General features: G+C 54.5%; 1 protein-coding gene across 1 annotated transcript in view; it reads left to right on the top strand.

Annotated features, from left to right (window-relative positions):
* PREX1 (phosphatidylinositol-3,4,5-trisphosphate dependent Rac exchange factor 1) overlaps positions 1–11,734 on the top strand; it is a 207,831-nt gene extending 196,097 nt beyond the window's left edge. Inside the window, exons 33-40 of the mRNA XM_010383869.2 lie at positions 1,092–1,191; positions 3,393–3,536; positions 3,641–3,755; positions 5,219–5,285; positions 6,361–6,533; positions 8,016–8,118; positions 8,374–8,441; positions 10,061–11,734. Coding sequence (XP_010382171.1) covers positions 1,092–1,191; positions 3,393–3,536; positions 3,641–3,755; positions 5,219–5,285; positions 6,361–6,533; positions 8,016–8,118; positions 8,374–8,441; positions 10,061–10,103 — 813 coding nt within the window. The 3' untranslated portion in view covers positions 10,104–11,734. The remainder of the gene's footprint in view (positions 1–1,091; positions 1,192–3,392; positions 3,537–3,640; positions 3,756–5,218; positions 5,286–6,360; positions 6,534–8,015; positions 8,119–8,373; positions 8,442–10,060) is intronic.
* Positions 11,735–20,194: the final 8,460 nt, after the last annotated feature.

The following is a 20,194-nucleotide window of genomic DNA, read 5'->3' as shown; positions in this document are numbered from 1 at the left end:
CCTCTTCTCACATGGGGACGCTGGGCCCAGTTCCCTCATTCTCCAAACACTACGATGTGCCAGGCCCTGAGCTGGCCCTGGGGGCCTGAAGCTGACTTTCTAGTTGGGGGAAGCAGCTTGAGAAGAAGAAAGGATGGAGGAGGGAAGGGAGGTGGAGAGAAGGGAAGCTCTGCAGGAAGCTTGGTGGGTGCTGTCCCCTAGATTCGGTGGTTTCAGAGACAGGCTATGTAAGGCGGTGATGCTTGAGCTGAGACCTCAGCCATCCAGGCAGACAGTGTGAGGAGGATTGTGCAGGGCAAAGAGACCAGTGTGTACCAAGGCCCCAAAGAGCGGGCGGTGTGGCCAGAGGGGAGCAGCAGGGGGCTGGGCAGTTGGGGGGACCTGATCTGTAGGGCCTGAGACTTTATTCTGGAAGCAGAGGAGCTGTTCAGAGGCTTTCAGCTGGGTGAGTGATATAATTTGGGTTAAGTTTTCAAAACAGGACATGTAGGATGTATTGTTTGTGAGCAGAGAGTGGCAAAAGGGAAACCTGGTGTCATCTTGGTGAGAGACGGTGGACCCTTGAACCCAGGTGGTGGCCGGGAAGCTGGAGGGAGGTGGGTGGGTCTGGAGGAGGTTTTAGTGGCGACCCATCAGACTTGGTGATGGACCAGGCCCAGGGTGAGCAGGAGAGAAACTGAGAAGTCAAAGGTTTGGATCTTGGATGACTGAGTGAATGCTGCTGCTATTTGTTGACATGGGACTGACTGGGGGAGGTTGAGGAAGGAATTGGGGATTTTTATTTGAGTGTGTTAGGTTTGAGAAGGTTAAGTGTAGAAGCCTGGTTGGTGGTCCAGGCAGGAGAGGCAGTGACTTTCCTAGGAGCACTCAGCGAATGAAGGCAGAGATGGGTTCTGTGACCCTTGAAGGTGCAGGACGAGCCACACAGCACACCATGATTTCACATCCACTCTGGAGAGTCACGCTTAGGACCTGGCACCCAGGGGGCCCACAGTCTGGAGTGCCAACTAGAGTTGAATTCAGCATCTTGATAGGAAACCCTGAGGCAGGATTGGCATCTGAGACTCCTCCGCGCTGTCTTCTTCCTGCAGAAGGAGGAACGGACCATGCTGGAGGACATCTGGGTGACCCTGTCAGAGCTGGACAATGTCACCTTCTCCTTTAAGCAGCTGGATGAGAACTATGTGGCCAGTGAGTGATTTCTGCCACCCCTCCACTGTGAGAGTTGGGGTCCTGGGGTGAAAGGGACAGCTCTCTGGGGTCACAGTGTCCTTCCCCTGCCTCGGGGCCAGCTGCCCAAGGTGAGCTCAGTACTCAGTGCTGTCAAATCTCATGCCTCCAACATGAGTGTGAGAGCTGAACTTTGGGGCACACATGGAAAAAGAGGGGTTTCTTTTTGTATGAACCCAGCAATCTCCAACAGCTCTTAAAAGAGAATGACACTACTGCTCAGTTCTTAATAAAATTCTTCCCTAGAGATGTGAAGACTTGTTAAGATTTTTAAAGGGCTTAACTAAGTACAGTAATTAAGTTCCATCCTCCTTTCCTCCTTTGCTCTTGTCCTCTCCTCTCCTTCCTCCACCCTTTCTCCCCTTTCTCTTTCTTTCTGTCTTTCTCTCTGTTTGTATTTTCCACTCATCCTTCCACCTGCCCACCCATTTATTTATCCATCCATCCATGCATCCATCCATCCATCCATCCATCCACCCGTCCATCCATCCGTCCATCCGTCCATCCATGCATGCATGCATCAATCCATCCACCCATGCATCCATCCAACCATCCATCCATCCAGCCATGCATCCATGCATCCATCCATCCACGAATCCGTCCATCCATGCATCTATCCGTCCATCCATGAATCCATCCATCCATGCATCCATCCATCCATCCATGCATTCGTGCATCCATCCGTCCTTCCATGCATCCATGCATCTATCCATGCATCCATTCATCCACTGATCCATCCAAACATCCATCCATCCATCCAATCATCATCCATCCATCCATCCATCCATCCATTCATGCATGCATGCATGCATCTATTCATCCATCGATCCATCCAAACATCTGTCTATCCAACTAACCATCATCCATCCATCCATTTACATGTCCATAATTATGAGCACATCATATGTGTCAGGCTGCATCTGGGGCCATGTAACACGATCGTCATTCTTGCCCTCCTGGAGCTCATAGTCTAGCCCAGTGCATCTCAGCCCTGCTTGCACTCTGGAATCATCGGGGGAGCTTTGCAACAATCCCGGTGCCCTGGGCCCTAGCAATTCTGATCAGTTCGTGGGGCGGGGCCTGGATGCTGGATAGCCTGGATGTGCAGCCAGGGCTAGGAACTGCTGGGCTTGCTTCTGAGAGCAGGGGTTCTCAGAGCACGGCTCCTGGACCAGCAGCACCTGGGGGCTTGATAGAAAGGCAGATTCTCCAGCCCAGCCAGAACTATGGCCTCAGAAACTCTGGAGGGGGAGCCCAGAGGCCTGTGTGCTGAAAGCCCTCCAGGGGCTTCTGAGGCGTGTGGGTTTAATCAGGAACCAGGCACTGGATTAGTGTTTCTCAGTTTTTTCATTTCATTAAATTTCATTTAATTTCATAAAAAAACTTTTTAGTCAATTTTTCCTAATTGCTGCACCCCCATGAAATTTTAATACTATGGATATATCCTATGTCTGTTTATCTGTGCATCTGGTGCTTATTATACATTAAAAGAGGGAAGTGTTTTCACCTCCTTGGGGACAGTGTCTGTTCTGCTGAAAATGCATGGACTAGAGTCTAGAGGAAGGGCAGGTTCTCTTTGAGTAGCAATTGGAATTGATTGGCAGCAGCTGCTTGTCTCCAGGCTGAGATTGGCTCGGGCAGAGCTTTGATCGATGAGTGATGTCTGCCATGGGTGCAGAATGGGGTCTGGGTACCATATTTTGCCCTCCCTGCCCTAAGTGCTTCCTTCTGGCTGTGAATCAGATGCATGCCCCGTTTGAGGGCAGCTTTTCCCAGGCAGGGGCCCTGGGCTACCGTGTGAAGGTACAAGGAGCACTGGGGAAGCTGTGACCCCAAATGCTGTGGACCCCCTAGCTAGGCAGAGTCCACATCAGGTTCAAGAATTAAGCAGCGGAACTAGGAGCTGATGAACAGGCAAAAGGGAGGTGTCAGCTGCAGTTCTTTGGAGAGTGAGAGGGAAGGGCTGTTGGAGGCTGTCCCTAGAGGGCAGGAGGGCAGGGAGGTCTGAGGCTACCCCTGTACAGTCGGGATTCCAGGGAGGTCCCAGGGTGCCCCCCTGGACCTGAGGGCAGAGAAGTGCCAGCTGTTCTGGAGAGGTGTGCCAGGGCTTCCCCTGGCCTAGGCCTCGGTGGTGAGTCACCCTGCCCCATGTCCTCCCGCAGACACCAATGTCTTCTACCACATTGAGGGCAGCCGGCAGGCGCTGAAGGTCGTCTTCTACCTCGATAGCTACCACTTCTCCAAGCTGCCCTCCCGCCTGGAGGGTGGGGCCAGCCTGAGGCTGCACACGGCGCTATTCACGAAAGGTGAGCTTCGGGCCTGGGGCAGGGAGGACCACGGGGGCTGGGCCAAGGCCACTAAGCACACCAGCTCCCAACCGCCTGCCCACCCGCCACATCTCCCCTCCCAGCGCTGGAGAACGTGGAGGGGCTGCCTTCTCCAGGCAGCCAGGCCGCGGAGGATTTGCAGCAGGAGATCAACGCGCAGTCCCTGGAGAAAGTTCAGCAGTATTACCGCAAACTCAGGTATCTGCCTGGGGTCCCTGTTGGGAGCAGACACCTCCACATGGAGTGAGCATTAGCATGGAGGTGCCAGACGGACCCCCAGCATGGGCAGCGGGCCACACACCCTTTCTTGAGCGCCTGCTGTGCGACAGGACTCTTGGCCTGCATGAGATTCTCATGGCAATAGGCCATGGATCCCACTTTACAGAGGAGGCGAGGGAGGCCAAGAAAGCGTACACACTTGCCCAAGGCCACACAGCCAGGCAGTGGCTGAGTTTTGAACTGGGGTCTGTTTGGTTCCACAGGGGGTCCTTCCTACTGAGAGGAGCTGGCTTCATTCTGCAGAGGGTGGGAGCTAGGACAGGGGACCTTGGGACTCTTGGGCCTGTGAGTAATTAGTGCGGCTTGCAGGGTCTTGGTTGCTCAGAAGAGAACCCCAAGGGAGAAGGGGTGAGAGCAGGGACCAGGTGGCACCAGGAGGAAGGCACAGGTTCTGGGAGGCAGCTTCTAAGTTCTGCAGCTCCTACTCCCGTCACCCTCCCCCATGGCCCTTCCTGTGTGTGTCACACCACCTCCCTCTGTGACAGAGGCAGGCCGAGAATTAAGAGCCCAGGGAGACAAGTATGGGTCTGGGCTTCATCATTTGGAAGTGGGAAAATGAGGCTTCACTCATTTGCTCAGAGAAAGCATCCAGCCCAGTTACTGAAAACTGGCATCTGCTTGTTTGATCAGGGCTGTCACCAGTCTGTTCTGCGCCATCTGTGGAATATTCTGAGCCCTGCCTGTGTGATGCTTTATTCATCACTTCATTCAGCACATGTCGAGGCCTCCTGTGGGCCAGGCACTGTTCTGGGTGCTTGTTTGGGAACCTGCAGTGAGCAAAACAAAGTCCTGTTCTTCATGGAGCTCATATTCTAGAGCAAGGGTTGTCTGAATCCGGCCCACCTTGCCTCCCTGTTTTGTAAATCAAGTTTTATTAGCACACAGCTGCATTCCCTCATTTTCGCATCTTCTGTGGCTGCTTTCGTGCTGCCATGGCAGAGTTGAGCGGCTGCGATCGAGACTCTCTTGTTCACAAAGCCTAAGATATTTACCGTTGGGCTCTTCACAGAAGTTCGCAGACCCCTGTTCTGGAGGGGGAACGAACGATAAACCAGTAAGCCCAGAGCCATGAGGCGCCAAGTGGTGAGAAATAGAAGAGAGAAAAAGCAGGACCAGGGCCTGAGGAGCAGAGGGCTGGGGCTGCTGCGGACGGACGGGGAGGGTGGTATTGGAGGAGTGCGCCCAGGAGGCCCCTGTTTCCCCCCGGCTGTTGTAGGAACAGGTGCCTGTGGGTGAGCACAGCCTACAGGTGCTCTCAGGGGTTTCCTTCTGAGGGTCGGCAGAGGGCGGAGTCACAGTGGCTGCAGGAGTTGGGACCCGGGTAGGGGCAGGAGGATGGTGGGTGTGGTGGCCCCCGCCTCATCCCCATCTTTCTCTTACAGGGCATTTTACCTGGAGCGGTCTAATCTGCCCACGGATGCCAGCACCACGGCAGTAAAGATAGACCAGGTATGTCCACCTGCCCTCCTTCCGCTGCAGGGAGCTTGGGCAGGGTGGGGTGCTCAGGAGTCAGGACTCAGCCAACAGGCTCAGGGTTGTGCCCCAGCAGATTCTAGCCCAGAAGCCCTTGAGACCCTGCAGTCTCTCCTCCTCCAGGAAGTCTTCCACGATAGCTTCCTCGTCATTCCCCGACTTCCTGGGATGATTTATTTTTGCTGGCACCCGCCCATCTCTGCCACTCCAGTCTCCCTTATTAACCACGGCATTTCTCTGAGGCTGGAGCCTGGACCTTACGACAGATGTAACCTGTATGGCATTCTTTTCATTTTGTGTGTTTCAAATTTGCTGTCAACCTTTAGAAATCAAAAGATTTCCCATAAAAGTGGAGGCTTCCAGCTTTTCTGGAGGAATGGGAAGATCTGGCTGTTGGGGACCATGTTGCCATCTGTCCCTGTTGGCCCAAGCTCGGTGCAGCTGCCTCTGAGGGGCTTTGTTAGTTCAGCTCCTTGCCTCTGACCCTCAGCGCATGTCTTTTGGTCTCGCGGTTTTCTAGGTTCAGGCAGGCCTCAAATGTGCTGATGATTTTGGGGTGCTGCCTTGGGGCTGTGAGCTGGGGGCTCTGGGAGGAGGGTGGGCACAGCCATTTGGGACTTCACACTCTGGCTGGCGGAACATCCCCACATGTCCCCACAGCACAACTCATTAGTGAACGTGGGGGTCAGGGAATGCTGGGGCAGAAGGGAAGGCTCCTCCTGGAGAGGGGGCACTTGTGTTGGTCTTGACAGGCTGGGAGAGGGCACTTTCTTCAGGTTTTGCTGGGGACACACCTGGGCAGCTGAGAGCATGTCCTGAAATAGATGGTGAACACCGACTGCCAGCATGCAGTGCAGTGGGGAGCCACAGAGGGTTCTTGAGCAGAGGTTATAGAAGATTGAATTGCATTGTCATCCCCACAGGGGGAGCTGGGAGGCAGCTGCAGGAACAGCTGGATTAGAAGGAGACGGTGGGGGAGGAGGGCCGGATGGGGGCTGAGGGGCTGTGGGGACCTCCTCCAACTCCCCGGGCATGTGTGGTGCCCCCACAGCTCATCCGCCCCATCAATGCCCTGGACGAGCTCTGCCGCCTCATGAAGTCCTTTGTCCACCCGAAGCCTGGTGCCGCTGGGAGCGTGGGCGCCGGCCTCATCCCCATCTCCTCGGAGCTCTGCTACCGCCTGGGGGCCTGCCAGATGGTCATGTGTGGCACGGGCATGCAGAGGTGAGCTGCTGCCCGCTGAGTCGGGGTGTGGGGAGGGGGTGGCCCAGCTTCTGGTCATTTTGGGGGCCTGTGGCAAGGAGGCAGGAAGGCTGGGTTCCAATCCTGGTTCTGCCATTGCCTGTGGAGCCCTGACAAGGCCTTGGCTCTGTCTACGTCTCAGTTTGTCTGTCTGTGAAATGGGATGGCAGCAGCAGGTGGTCCTAGCAGGGCCGTGGAGCCACCTGCTGCTCTAACGCCGTGGTGAATGTGCATGAGAGCTGTGCCCTGTGGTCCCGCCGGAAGCCTTGTTCAATATTAACAATAGCAATGGCCTGACTGGAGGCTCCCCTACCTCCTACCTCCTACCTCCTACCTCCATTCTTTGTCCCCACTGCTCATCCCAGGGAGGAAGAGGTCACCTTCTCCAGAGTCCTTCCTGACCTCCCGTTACAAACCGTGCCTGCTCCCCACTCAGTGCCCCCCCAACCCTCTCTTCCTCTGCAGCCCTCACCCCCTGCAGACAGCACCCTTCATTGGTGTATTCATTTCCTCACTGGGTCCCTCAGGGCAGGGCCGGATCTGGGAGGGCAGGGGCCCCTTTTGTTCTCTGCTGTTCCCCAGGGCCTAGAGCAGTGCCTGGCCTGAGGCAGATGCTCAAAAAACATTTGCTGAATAACTGTTTCTTGGGGCCAGTGCTCCCTGCCTCCTAGGTCGTTGATGTTCCATGCAGATTAACTCCTTCCCCTCTTTCTCTACCAGTGCGGTAGCAGGGCCTATTTTAGGGGATCTCACCTAGGAGCAGTTTAACCCCCGGGGAACATTTGGCAACCTCTGGACACAGTTTTGGTTGTCACAACTTGGAGGAGGGAGGAGCTCCTGGCCTCTAGTGGGTGGAGGCCAGGATGCTGCTCAGCTTCCTGTGGTTCCCAGGACAGCCCCTCCAGCTGGGCCAGGGTCCTCTGTGCACCACCGTGCTCCCTATTTCATAGTTATCTTATAGGGAAACTGAGGTTAACTTATCTACCAGGGTCATGGAGGAGTTACATGGAGGGACAGGATTGGAGTCCCAGAGGTCTTGCTATAGAATCCACTTTCTAAAACTGTTGAGAAACCCAGAGAGGTGTGAACCCACGTGTCCATCTCAGACCCACTGAGCTGGCAAGTCGTGAGGCTTCCAGGGAGTCCCCCATTCACTCAGCAGATATTTACAAAGCTCTCCTCTGAGCGAGGCACTGGGAAAGTCACAGGGAACTCAACAGGGCTTTTGTAGACGGGGAAGCACCAGAGCACCTGCGAGTGAGGGTGGTCGCTGCCTGGAGGAGGAGGAGCAAGCGGGGAGGGACAGCAGGAGGAGGTGCTGCCGTGATGGTCAGGACTGGGTCTGGGAGGCCTTGGAGGGACGGGAAGTTGCCCCAGCTCTCCCCCACTGTCCTCTTGACTCCCGTTGTCTTCCCCCCACCACTGTCCCCCCCCTCCCCTGCTGTCCTCCTTCCCCCACTGCAGGAGCACCCTGAGCGTGTCCCTGGAGCAGGCGGCCATCTTGGCACGGAGCCATGGGCTGCTGCCCAAGTGCATCATGCAGGCCACGGACATCATGCGGAAGCAGGTGAGACCACTTGGCCACAGGGTCCCCCAGCACCCTGGACTGAGGGCATGGCATGCTTGCAGCCAGGGTGGGATAAGGGGCTATCTTGGGACTGTAGCCACCAGCCCCAGACCTGAGCCTTCTCTGAATCTGGAGGGGAGCAAGGATTTTAGCTTCTGAGTCCTTGGGCTTCTGGGCCCCAGCCCGACCCCGCAGTGTGCTTCCTCAAGTGCCCTGAACCTGCAGAGGCCCCGGCCTGATGGTTCCTTCTTCCAGGGCCCGAGGGTGGAGATCCTGGCCAAAAACCTGCGAGTCAAGGACCAGATGCCCCAGGGTGCTCCGCGGTGAGTGGCTGCCTCGTCTGCCCCTTCATGTCCCCTCCCAGCTGGCCAGGACCAGGACCTGGGTTTGGCATCATGTTCCTGGCCTAACCCCTAATGCTCAGATGGGGCTTCCCCTCTCATTTATGGGGAACCTCTTTGAGGAGCAATAGACACAACTACGTCACCTCCTGAAGGAGCTCCTGCTTCCACTGGGAAGATGAGCAAGGCCCCCAGGTGTGCCATGGGCGGTGGCTCTGTGCCATCCTCCCACCTCACTACCACTGTGCCCTCAGCCCCATGCCCCGTCAGCCCTGAGCCCCCACCCCGTGCCCTCCACCCTATGTCCTATGCCCTGTGCCCCTCACCCTGTGCCCCCTACCCTGAGTCCCTGACCCCTGAGCAGCTTTAACCTGGGGTGGAGTTAAGAATGCTGTGATTTTAGCTGATCCAACCTAAGCTAACCTTTTAGTCATTTACAGAAATGCGAACTGAACAGCAGCCTGGGCCCTGGCCTTCGGTGTCTGATGTGCAGGAATGCGCTCTGTTCCTGCCGTCTTTGGCACTGGGAGTGCTGTTTCCTCCTGTCCTCCCATCCTGCTCTCTCTTGACGTGGTTTTCAGGCTTCCTCTTGGTGCCACGTGCAGGCCCTTTAGGATCATGAAGTCGTTTCCGTCTGATCCTCTCTCTGTCTCCACAGCCCTAGTTTGCTGTCGTCATCTGCCCACAAGTTTTAAATAACTCTTGTTTTGAAATAATGTGACTCCTAAGAAGTTGTAAAAATAGTCCACAGTTCCGTGGACCCTTCAGGCAGCTTCCCCCAGCAGCAAAGTCTTACGTAACTACAGAGTGCTGGCAACACCTGCTGCCAGTGGTGACGAGTCACTGCAATGCTGTGGCGCTGGGGGCTCCACACACATCTTGTTTATGTCTCACGAGTGGCACATGATCCCTTTCAATACCTTCACGGCCTTTGCTCTGTGCCAGGCACTGTCCAATCGCTTCCTCTCTGTGGACTCATTAATCCAAACAGCCGCCCTGTGAGCCAAGTCCGGCTGTCATCCCCACTTGGCAAGTGGGGATGCTGAGGCACAGAGAGGTTAAGTATCTTGTCTGACATCACACAGCTAGTAAATGGCAAAGCTGGGATTCTGAACCCAGGCAGTCCGGGCCTGGAGCCCGAACTCTTACCACATGAGACCACATGTGCAGCATTGCGGTCTGCTTGCCTGAACACCACGCAGCCTCCTGTCTGGTCCCCCGGCTCCAGAACCATCTCTGCATACAGAGGTTCCCAGGATAGATCAAGTGAAACAGCGTAAGGGGTAGAGTGCTGTGGCCAGCTGGGCGCCAGTAGTGTGGAATGTGCGCCCCACCCCCACGTAGCTGAACGCACAGGTGCACATGTAGACACGTCTTCATTTGTAAATGCCAGTCTCTGAGTGGGCAGAGACTGCCTGTGGGGAGGGGCCTGGCAGCCGACAGAAGGCGTGGGCGATATAGATATTTTTCTCTGCATCTTTTATACACCTGTGAGTTTGTGTTTCTGGGCATGAGTTACATATCCAAGTAAAAATGGAAATAATACAGATAGGTCCTGGCCCGCCCCGGCCTCTCCTCATTCTCTTTGCCTCCATCCCCAGCCTCTACCGCCTCTGCCAGCCGCCGGTGGACGGGGACCTCTGAACGCCCAAATGCCCCACGCTGGGCCATGGCCTCTGGAGCTGGGATTTGGGAGGACACAGTAGGGCAGCGCCAGCCTTCTCCAGAGATGGCCCAAGGCTTCCGTGGCTGCCCGTTCCGGGACCTGCCCAGCGTCCTCCACCAGCTCCTTCCAGGACAAGCCTGGCCACCCTCTCTGTGACGACGAGCTGGCTGATTGGCCCTGGGCCGGCCCATTCTCCACGTGCCTGCCGGAAGCTGGAGGGGTGCTGGAGACTCATAGAGCTGATGGGAGCAGCTGGTGCCTGGGCTTCTGCTCCTGCGTCCCCAGAACCCAAGGGAACGTCATGCAGGCCACATGGGCCCTGCAGCTCCCTCGGGATGGTTCCACTTGCACTTTTGCAACCCCGGTTTCCTTCACAGTCCACATTCCAGGTGACCACACGTGTCTCCTCCTCCTCATCTTAGCTTCCAGGTGCACCCTAACCCTGTACTAACCTGCTTGGTGGACTTGGAAAAGACTTGGCTCTGTCGGGAAAGGAGAGACGGGGCCTCCATCACGCCTGTTACCAGAAGGATCCCCGAGAGCCACACCAGCTCTGGACATCACCGCCCCTCGAACTGGGGCCACCAGCCCTGGGCACGAGATTTGCTCTGACTTTATTTATATGGCGTGAAATCTCTGGTTTATTTTGGGATTCTTTTTGTTGTTGGTGTTGACAAGATTTGTTTTTTCTAAAGTTGTGTGATTATATATTTGACATTTTAAATTTCAAAGAAAAGTATATTGTCTTAACAGGGGACCAAGAGAAGGTAGTATTGATAACTGTTCCCACCTCTACTAAAAAAAGAGCAAAAAAGAAAAACTAAATTATTGAAAAATTTTAAAATGTCCGTGTTTCCTGTTTGTTAATATTAGGGTTGTAAGGTGTTGTTTTTAGGTATGGACTGTGATTCCTTCCCCCACCCTCCGTTCTCCAGCGGTTTTCCCGGTGTTAGAACTCGCTCTCTTTGAGTGACTGGCTACAAGAGCCTGAGAGGTGGCCGGCCAGGGTTGGAACCGGAGGGGTCTGAGCCCCACCTGAGGTGCCATGTCATACAGGTAGAGGGCTGCTGGGAAACACCGGGCAGTGGCTTCTGTGATTTATTTTCTTGATGTTAACTTCTCAGAGCAGGGCGATTGGGACATCACCAGCCAGAGCGCAAGAAGCCACCCTGCCCACCGGGGAGGAGGGACCCACATGGGGCCCCGTTGGCAGTTTGTTCCCCCAGGTTCCATATGCCTTCAAGGAAAGGTCACAGCTGGGGAGGAAGGGAGGGGACACCTGTCCCCCCTGGCAGGTGGTGAGATCAGGTGGGGGCTCCCTGCTGCCCCCAGGCCAGGGAGCCTGAAGCCCTCGGCATCAGCATCTGAGCCTCCTGCCCTCCAGGGCGCGCTTCCCCCTCTTGCTGCAGCATACAGGACGGCAGGCAGTGACCTTGTCACTGTACTTGTATCAGAGACAAAGGAGGACCAGCTTTGGCTCTGCTGCAGGAAACGGGGGAGGGCCCAGGGCCAGCGCATTGTGCACTGGTTTACTTTAAAATGTACAGATTCTTCTCGTTAAATTCATGATAGATTTTTTATTATTATTAAAAGTCAGTTTATAATACAATGAACGAGGCTGTGATCTGCTTCATCTGCGGTGGGTGGCATGGGGCGGGTGCGTCCAGGGTCACTGGGGGATGGGCTCGTGCTTTGAAAGCCTCACGGAGCACAGTGCTGATCTCTGTCTCAGGGGCCTTGAACCAGCGACCCCGAAGTCAGTGATGTTTTCACTCTGTGCCTCAGTTTCTGCCTTGATAATGGGGTGACACAGCTTCTCTTGTGGGGTGATTGCTGAGGACTACCCGAGGTTGCACAGATTGCCTGCGACCCAGGTATACAGGAAAATAACAGGCCTTATCTGATATTTCAGCTTTTTTTTCCCCCCCTGGATTCTGAGCTCCCATTTCATCGTGAAGGTAGGAAAAACTATTTTCCCAGGAATTCCACACCCCTCCTGGGTGGCTTACGTAGGCTGAGGGGACAGCGTGGGTCCACGGGGTGCCATAGAATCCTCCTCGCTCCAACCTGCAAGGCCCATTGGATCCGGACAGGAGTGGAGTTGAAAATCCCCACAACATGGTTGTGCTGGGCCGCCAGTCAACCAGAACTTAACGCTGGCCACGAACAGGCCGAGTGAGCAGACATGAAATGCACCAATGAGAACAGAGAGTCTGCGTGCACACCTGGGCCTGGTGGCTGCATCCCAGGCTGTCAGCAGATTCTCCACCTGCCTGGGCCCAGGTGATCGTCATGAAGCTGCCTGGGTTGGTTTGCCCAGCCAGAGAAACCTCATTCCCTGGCCTGCAGACCTGTTCTGCTGTGCCTGCCCTGTGCCCCTCCCTTCTTCTTCCCCTCCTTGTCGTCCTTTTTTGTTTTTGTTTTTGTTTTTTGAGACAGGGTCTTGCTCTGTCACCTAGGCTAGAGTGCAGTGGCGCAATCATGACTCACTTCAGCTTCGATCTCCAAGGCTCCATTGATCTCCCACCTCAGCATCCCAAGTAGATGGGACTACAAACACATGCCACCAAGCCTGGCTAATTTTTAAAATTTTTTATAGAGACTGGGTTTCAGTATGCTGCTTAGCAAGTAGCTGGGACTACAGGCACACGCCACCATGCCTGGCTAATTTTTAAAATTTGTTATAGAGACCGGGTTTCAGTATGTCACCTACCACCTCTTCTTTATTCCATCTTTCCGCGATTTCCAACACGTTGGAAAATGCTGAAATCGATGGCAGTTTCCTTTGGGTCATGGCCACGCTTGGGACTCCCCTGAACCATGGTGCTGCACCCAGCCCTGCCACTTCACACTCGAGCTCCTTCTCTTTCAGTCTCTTTTCCTTCCAAACTAACCTGTCCCAGATTCCATCCTCTGAAGGCCCAGATTGGATCCCTCCCAGAGAGAGATCCTCGCATCTCTGTTACAGGCTTCAGAGGACTCGATACTGTGACAGGCAAGAGCAAAACTCCTGGTGGGGTTTCAGGTAGTCATGGGTTGATGATTTAGAATTATCTGAGGCCAGTGTTTGGATCCAGGGAAAATGACTCCGAGGGAAGACCTGTTACCTCAGTCTATATTTGAGGTCAACAGGGAGGATTTGATGTCTTTCTTCAGGCTGACACGTTTCTAGGAAGCATCAATTTCAGCCTCTCCATCCTGAGGGCCAGCAGAGGGAACATACATTCTCCTGGCAGCCATAGGCAGAGGCAGCTTGGTTTCCAGCCGGCTCTCTGTGGCCTTCAGCAAGCTGCATACGTCACAGGCTCAGAGCTGCGCCTACAGAGCTGGGAGGGAGAGCCGGGACCAGCTCCCTCTCCGGGATGTGTTTCTCCAAGTAAAAAACTAAGCATGAAGGGCCTCTCAGAGCAAGGGGACATTTTTGCAGGAGACAAGAGGTTTCAAACTGATGGTTCCGGGCTGAAACTTGGAACTAGATGTGGGTTTTTGTTTTTCCTTCTTTCCTGATAAGGTGTTTTTAAGAACAGTTTTGAATTATATTTATGAACCAGCAAATTTCATCTCCGAATTCTGATTTTTAGTTTGTTTCAAAAATCAGAAACTCTGAGCTGGGTGTGGCGGTGCGCACGTGTGCTCCCAGCTACTTGGAGGCAGAGGCAGGAGGATCGCTTGAGACCAGGATTTCAAGCTGTCCTGCTCTTTGATCACACCTGTGAATGGCTGCTGCACTCTGGCCTGGGCAATGTAGTGTGGTCCTACCTCTTAAAAAAAAAAAAAGATTAAAGAGGCCGGGCATGGTGGTACATGCCTGTAATCCCAGCACTTTGGGAGGCCGAGGTGGGCGGATCACGAGGTCAGGAGATGGAGACCATCCTGGCTAACACGGTGAAACCCCCTCTCCACTAAAAACACAAAAAAATTAACCGGGCATGGTGGCGGGCGCCTGTAGTCCCAGCAGCTCCAGAGGCTGAGGCAGGAGAATGGCTTGAACCCGGGAGGCGGAGCTTGCAGTGAGCCGTGATCGCGCCACTGCACTCCAGCCTGGGGGACAGAGCGAGACTCCGTCTCAAAAAAAAAAAAAAAAGATTAAAGAAAAATCAGAAACTCCGGTCACTCTGGTCCACATTCCCACCCGGCTACATGTCAGATGGAGCTGAAGAGCGGCTGTCTTCCTGAGGACGGTACCAGCTCTCCAGTTCCCTGGAGCCCATGTGGCCCCGAGCACTCATTTATCTGGCCTGCTCACTCTGACCTGACCTTCAGATCCTCAGCTCTGGAGTTGCCATGGCGATGTCAGCTCGGGGAGGACCTGGTGACCTGGAGTCACTGTGCCGAAAAACGGAGAGTGAAGGGGCAGGCGCAGCCACGCACTGGCGTCTCTCGGAGGCTCTCCTTCCCCACTCCTCCAGGATGAGGGCAGGGCCCAGGTGCCGGAATTCCTCTGAGCCTCAGTTTCTTCATCTGTCAAATGGTGCTGACCCAGACATGGCCCCTTGGTGTGGATTGCATCAGAGGTCACCCAGGAAGTGGAAGGTACGATGGGGTGTGTTGGCCGCTTTATGATTTTATCTAAATGTAACTGTTGATGTATTTCTTGTCCTCCTTCCCCACCGGTAAGAGCAGGAACCACACCCCTCCCATCCTCTAGCCCGGGGCTAGGCAGTGGTGAATCACGGCTAAATATTAACAGAAGAAAGCAGGGTCAGCACAGTGATCACAGCGGGTGGGCGCAAGCCGCACCCCTCTGTGGCCAAGCGGGCCCCTCTAACCTCTGTGTCTGCCACCTGGGTTCATTCATGGGGAGCTGGACTAGGACCTTTGAAGTCAGACACCCTTGCCTGCTCCTGAATCTGTCAACACCTGATACTTGCTGAGTGGCCATGTCTGAGATTGTCTCTTCCCTTCTGGGAGCCTCAGCTTCCTTCTTTGAGAAATGAAGAGTTTACGCCCACCTGGCTGCCTTGCGAGGGTACCAGGAGTCTCCTCCAGGGCCCCAAAGTGTAACTTCCCGGGATAAGTGTAGTGCCCTGTCTGTCCAGCAGGTGGTGCTGGGGACCGCGTAGTGCCCAAAGGCTGCGTTTCCCCGGGCTCCAGCCCTCGGACCGAAGGCTGCCTCCTGAGTGCAGGTATTTGGGACAGAGCCAGCCTGGAGGCGGGGCCTGGAACCTGGATAATGGGCACTGGCCCTATCCCTCTCCTGGACTGGAGTGGGCTTGCCATGAATATTTTCTCTTTTTCTCTCTCTCTTTTTTAAAACTATTCTTTGTTTCTCTCTTTCTTACTTTCATCCCCCTCATTTTCTTTCTCTCTTAGTTTTTTTCTCTTAGTATTTGTCTTTGTCTCATAACATGTCTGTGAGCTTGACTCGATTTTTCAATTCTTTCCTTTTTGGGGGCTTTCCCTTCTCTCTTTTCTTTTTTCCGTTCTGTCTTCTAATTGAAGGAGAAGGATGTGAAAGGCCCTTATATACTGTAAAGTGGGGTGCTTACGAAGCTTGTGACCAGAAACCCTGTCACTGGTGCACCCGTGTGGAAGCGACGGCCACCAGGTGGCGCTGTGGGCCAGGCCGTCCCGACCCAGCCTTGAGGGCCTCCTGGGAGGCTCCCACTGTAAGCCTGGAGCTCGGGGTTTGCAGACAGGGGAGGCTGAAAGCCAGGCCTGAAGCTGCCTCCCTCTGAGCACTGGTGGCATCCCCTGGAGGGTCGGAGTAGGGCAGGGGTGGTCAGGAGAGGGATGCAGGGCCCAAATTAGTATCTCCTGACATGCTGTGTGACCTCGAGGAGGTTCCTTGCCCCTCCACGCACCTCAGTTTCCCCACTTACAATGAGGGCATGCAACTGAATTCCTCCAAAGGGACTTCTTGTCCTCTGGCCAGCCTGGCCCTCTCCCTGATGTCCTTCAAGACCAGCAGCGGTGTTCAGAATCTCATGCACTGAACCCTTAGGGTCTCCTGGGCCCTTTGCTGGGTGGCTTGCAGGCATCGTCTCATGCAATCCTCTTGCAAACCCCTCAAGGTAGGTGCTAAAGGCGCCTCCTTACAGAGGAGGAAATGGGCTCAGATAGTAGAAGTGACTTACTCAGGGTCACACAGCTGGCAGTCAAGCAGCTCAGGAATACCAGCCGCGGATGCAGTTCCAGGTCTGAAGTAGCAACGTGACGCTTGGCAGCTGGGACATAGAGCAGCCCCAGGATCACGGGGACCCTCTGCCCTGAGGCCCCGTGGGAGAATCTGGCTTCAGTCCCAGAACCTGGAAGAAGTGGGAGCAGGAGAGGAGAGGGGTGGAAGAGGTCCAGAGAAAGGACCACAGGCTCCAGTGGGAAAGCAGAAAGGTGCTTTGTTGCCTTCTTGCCACAGGAGCTACCCCAGGACCTTTGCACGTGCTGTTCCCACAACACTCTTCCCCCATACGGCTTCTTGCCTTGCTCCTTCATTTTACTTGGGTCTACTCAGTGTCACCATGTCACTCATCTATTCCTGTTACCCTCTCTCTCCCTTACTCTATTTTACTTTTCTTTAAACATTTTTACATTAAAAAAAGAGTTTTCGTTTCCATAAGCTCCAGGAATGATTTTACTTTTTCTTTGTAGCATTTCCCACTGCCCGGAAGGGTGCCTCATCTGTTTCTTGTCCATTTTCTTTACCCTGCAGTACCAGTGAGGCTCCATCAGGGCAGGGGTTTGTGTCCATCTCGTTTATTAGTGACTGCCCCCAGTATCAGAATACAGTGAGAAGGGCCCTGTCATGACAGGGCAGCCTCCTGGGTCCCCGGGTCCCCAGTCATCCCTGTAGACATGGAGGCTACAGGCACTGGAAGGGGACTGGTGACCTCAATGCTGACAGCCGCCCTGGTTCTGGGCTGCACCCACTGCGTGTCTGGAACAGCACGCCTGTTGCAGCAGCTGTGCCGTGAGCACCTTCAGTGTGCCCAGAACGCCAGCCATGAGCTGTGAGCACCTGCCGTGTGCCCTGAACACCTGCCTGTGTGGTGAGCACCTGCCATGTTCCGGGAGCACCTGCTCTGTATGGGAGCAGCTGCTGTGTGTTGTGAACACCTGCTGTGTGCCGGGAGCACCTATCGTGTGTTGGGAGCACCTGCTGTGTGTGGGAGCACCTACGGTGTACAGGAACACCTGCTGTGTGTGGTGACACCTGCTGTGTGTGGTGAGCCCCTGCTGTGTGCTGGGAGTGCCTATTGTGTGCTGGGAGCACCTACTGTGTGCCATGAGCACCTGCTGTGTGCCAGGTGCTGCGCTGGGCGTGTTAGTATGTTGCTCAGTCAGCATTTGTTGAGGTTCTCATTCTCTGTAGAATTTAGCGATCAGAACCTCATCACGTCTTAAAGTTCCTGATATTTGCGTAGGTGCTCTATCAGTACTTGTTGCCTTCCGTGGGAAGAATCAATGAATGAATGAGCAAGTGGCTGCCGCAAGCAGGATGGCTCAGCCCCGCCGGAGAGAATTCCGGTGATTCACCTTTACCCATGCCCGTGGCAACTTCAAGAGAAAGACACAGCTATTTGTGCCATTTTACAGATGAGGAAACAGAGGCTGAGTTAAGTGACTGATACGGTTTTGCTGTGTTCCCGCCCAAAAGGGAGACCAGGTGGAGGTAATTGAATCATGGCGGCCGTTCCCCTATGCTGTTCTCGTGATAGGGAGGGAGTTCTCGCGAGATCTGATGGTTTTATAAGTGTGTGGTAGTTTGTGCGGCGTTCATTCGCTTTCCGGTCACCGTGTGAGGAAGGCGGTCTGCTTCCTTGTTGCCTTCTGCCGTGATTGTAGGTTTCCTGAGGCCTCCCCAGCTATGCAGAACTGTGAGTCAATTAAATCTCTTTCCTTTATACGTATTTTTATGAACTACCGTGTGTTGGGCAGTTGTTTGTAGAGTGTGAAAACGCACGAATACAATGACCTGCTTGAAATCATGGCGCCTTCGGGCTGGTAGCCTTGAGGTTTGAACCCAGCTCACCTGATTGCAGCGCCCCGGTAGTTTCAACGCCACAGTGGCCTGCTGGGTGAGCCTTGGGTACTGGGCGGAACAGCGGCGTGGAGGTTCTGGCCTTTTCAATCCTCCCCCCACGCCTGCCTCCTTCACTCACTGCCTGCCAGCCTCCAGGGCCGCTGTTCTGCTCCTCCGCCCTCTGTGCTCGTGCCCTGCTCCCATCTCAGGATCTCTGCACTTGCACCTGCCGTTTACTCTGCCTGGAACCCTCTTCCTGCCCCGCGATGTCCGGTCATTTCATTCAGGTCACGGTTGGAATGCCCCCTCCTCCAAGAGGCCTTCCTGATGGGATGAAGATGGCGTCACTGTTGACTGTCTAACACAGCATGCTGTTTACTTCTGCCGTGGCACAGATCCCAGTTTGTATCTGGTTTACTTTCGTGTTTGTTAACTCATGTAGGGCTGATCTACTCCGGTCAGGCTGCAGGCTCTGTGAGGGCAGGGGCCGGACCTGACTGTTCACAGCTGTGTCCCCAGCTCCTAGCACAGCAGCTGGAACACAGGAGGTGCTCAGTCAATCCTTGGTGACTTTAGCGAACTGAATCAGCAAATGCGTGGCCGAGGCAGAAGAATCCTGATCATGAAGCAGCTCACCTTTGTGTGAGGTGTTCATGTTGATGGAATCTTCAAGTTTTGGAAAGTCGGTGATCCTGTCTCTCTGCTTTCCCTGGGTGGAACAGACCTGACCCTGACTCAGCCTCCCTGGAAGCCTTTCTGCTCTATTTGTTTCCATCACTGGTGACGGAAAGCTGAGCCGCCACCCTCCTCGGAGCCTCACACCCCTTACAGGAAGTCAGGATGGAGCTGAATTGTCCCCAAGAGAATGTTCTTCCATTGGGCTGGGTCTGAGTCACTGGAGGCTGGGTCTGATTGGGAAGGAGGGGGCAGGCCAGTGGGGGCTGAGGACACCCACCCTGTCCAGAATGTGTCCCCACCCAGTGTCCTGCTGGTAGGAGGTCTGCAGAAACCCAAACACAATTCTGGGGATTCTAGGTCTGGTCCAGCAGGCCATGTGGGCCCACTGGCATCACATAACACATATTTACGAAAGGCCTACTCTGTGCCAGGCCCTGTTCTAGACGCAGAGTCACACATGCGAAGTCTGCGTGGAGCTTAAGATCTGCTGGAAGGAGGCAGGCAAAGAAGCCAATAAACATATGGGTGTGTAATATGTCAGATGGTATAAGAGCCAATCAGGAAAATCCAGCAGGTGAGAGGATGGGGACGGACACACGAGCTATTTTAATCAATGTTACAGAAGGCCTTTCTGGGAAAGACCCTTGACTGGACCTAAGGAGGAGGGATCCACGGAGATGCCTGGTTCCAGGCAAAAGACGCAGCAGGTGCAAAGACCCTGAGGTGGGATCTTGCCTGGTAAGTTGGCAGAGGAGTGTGGGGGGCAGGGAGGGGATATCGGAGGGGGTGGGGACAAGGGCACAGAGGCGATGGGTGCACCCTGGATTTTATGTCCAGAAGCCATTTGTGGTTCTGAGCAAAGGACAAGCAACTTTCTCATCTATGAACCGCAGCCACCATCGCCCCTGCCCACCAGACCCGCCATTCAACTGCTTTCAAAAATAAGCTGGAAGCACTCTCCAGAGGCAAAGTGGAATTGCAAACGTTTTATTTCTATCATATGTTGTGCTTTTCCTCTTGTCTTTTATGAAATGTGTAGCATTATGATGACATATAATTATATTTCTGTCTGTTCTCCGCAGCAGCCTTTCTGATGAACTCCAAAGTAGGGGCTTTAAGGTGCTTTGGAGAAAAATCAAGTGACTGATGGGGGGAATTTCAGGCACTTGAACTGGTCTGTGTGTGGGAGGGGAAGAGAAATTCTGCTGGAATCCTGGGGTTACAACTGTGTGGCACCAATAGTCTGGGAAGGAGGTGGACCTCGGTCTTAGAGGCAATAACGAGTGACACTGTGCTAAGCATTTGATGTGCCTGGTCCACAGCTTTCCAACGACCCCCTGGGGCATCGTCCCTGTTGCAGGGATTGGCAAAGCCAGGCGTGCCACTCATGTTCCCTGGGTCTCATGTTGCCAAGGCTGTGGCCACACGGGG

The sequence above is a fragment of the Rhinopithecus roxellana genome, chromosome 13 (assembly GCF_007565055.1).
Source record: "Rhinopithecus roxellana isolate Shanxi Qingling chromosome 13, ASM756505v1, whole genome shotgun sequence".
NCBI classification, from domain to species: domain Eukaryota; kingdom Metazoa; phylum Chordata; class Mammalia; order Primates; family Cercopithecidae; genus Rhinopithecus; species Rhinopithecus roxellana.
The sequence above is the reverse complement of the archived record's forward strand: the minus strand, read 5'-3'. Positions and strand labels throughout refer to the sequence as shown.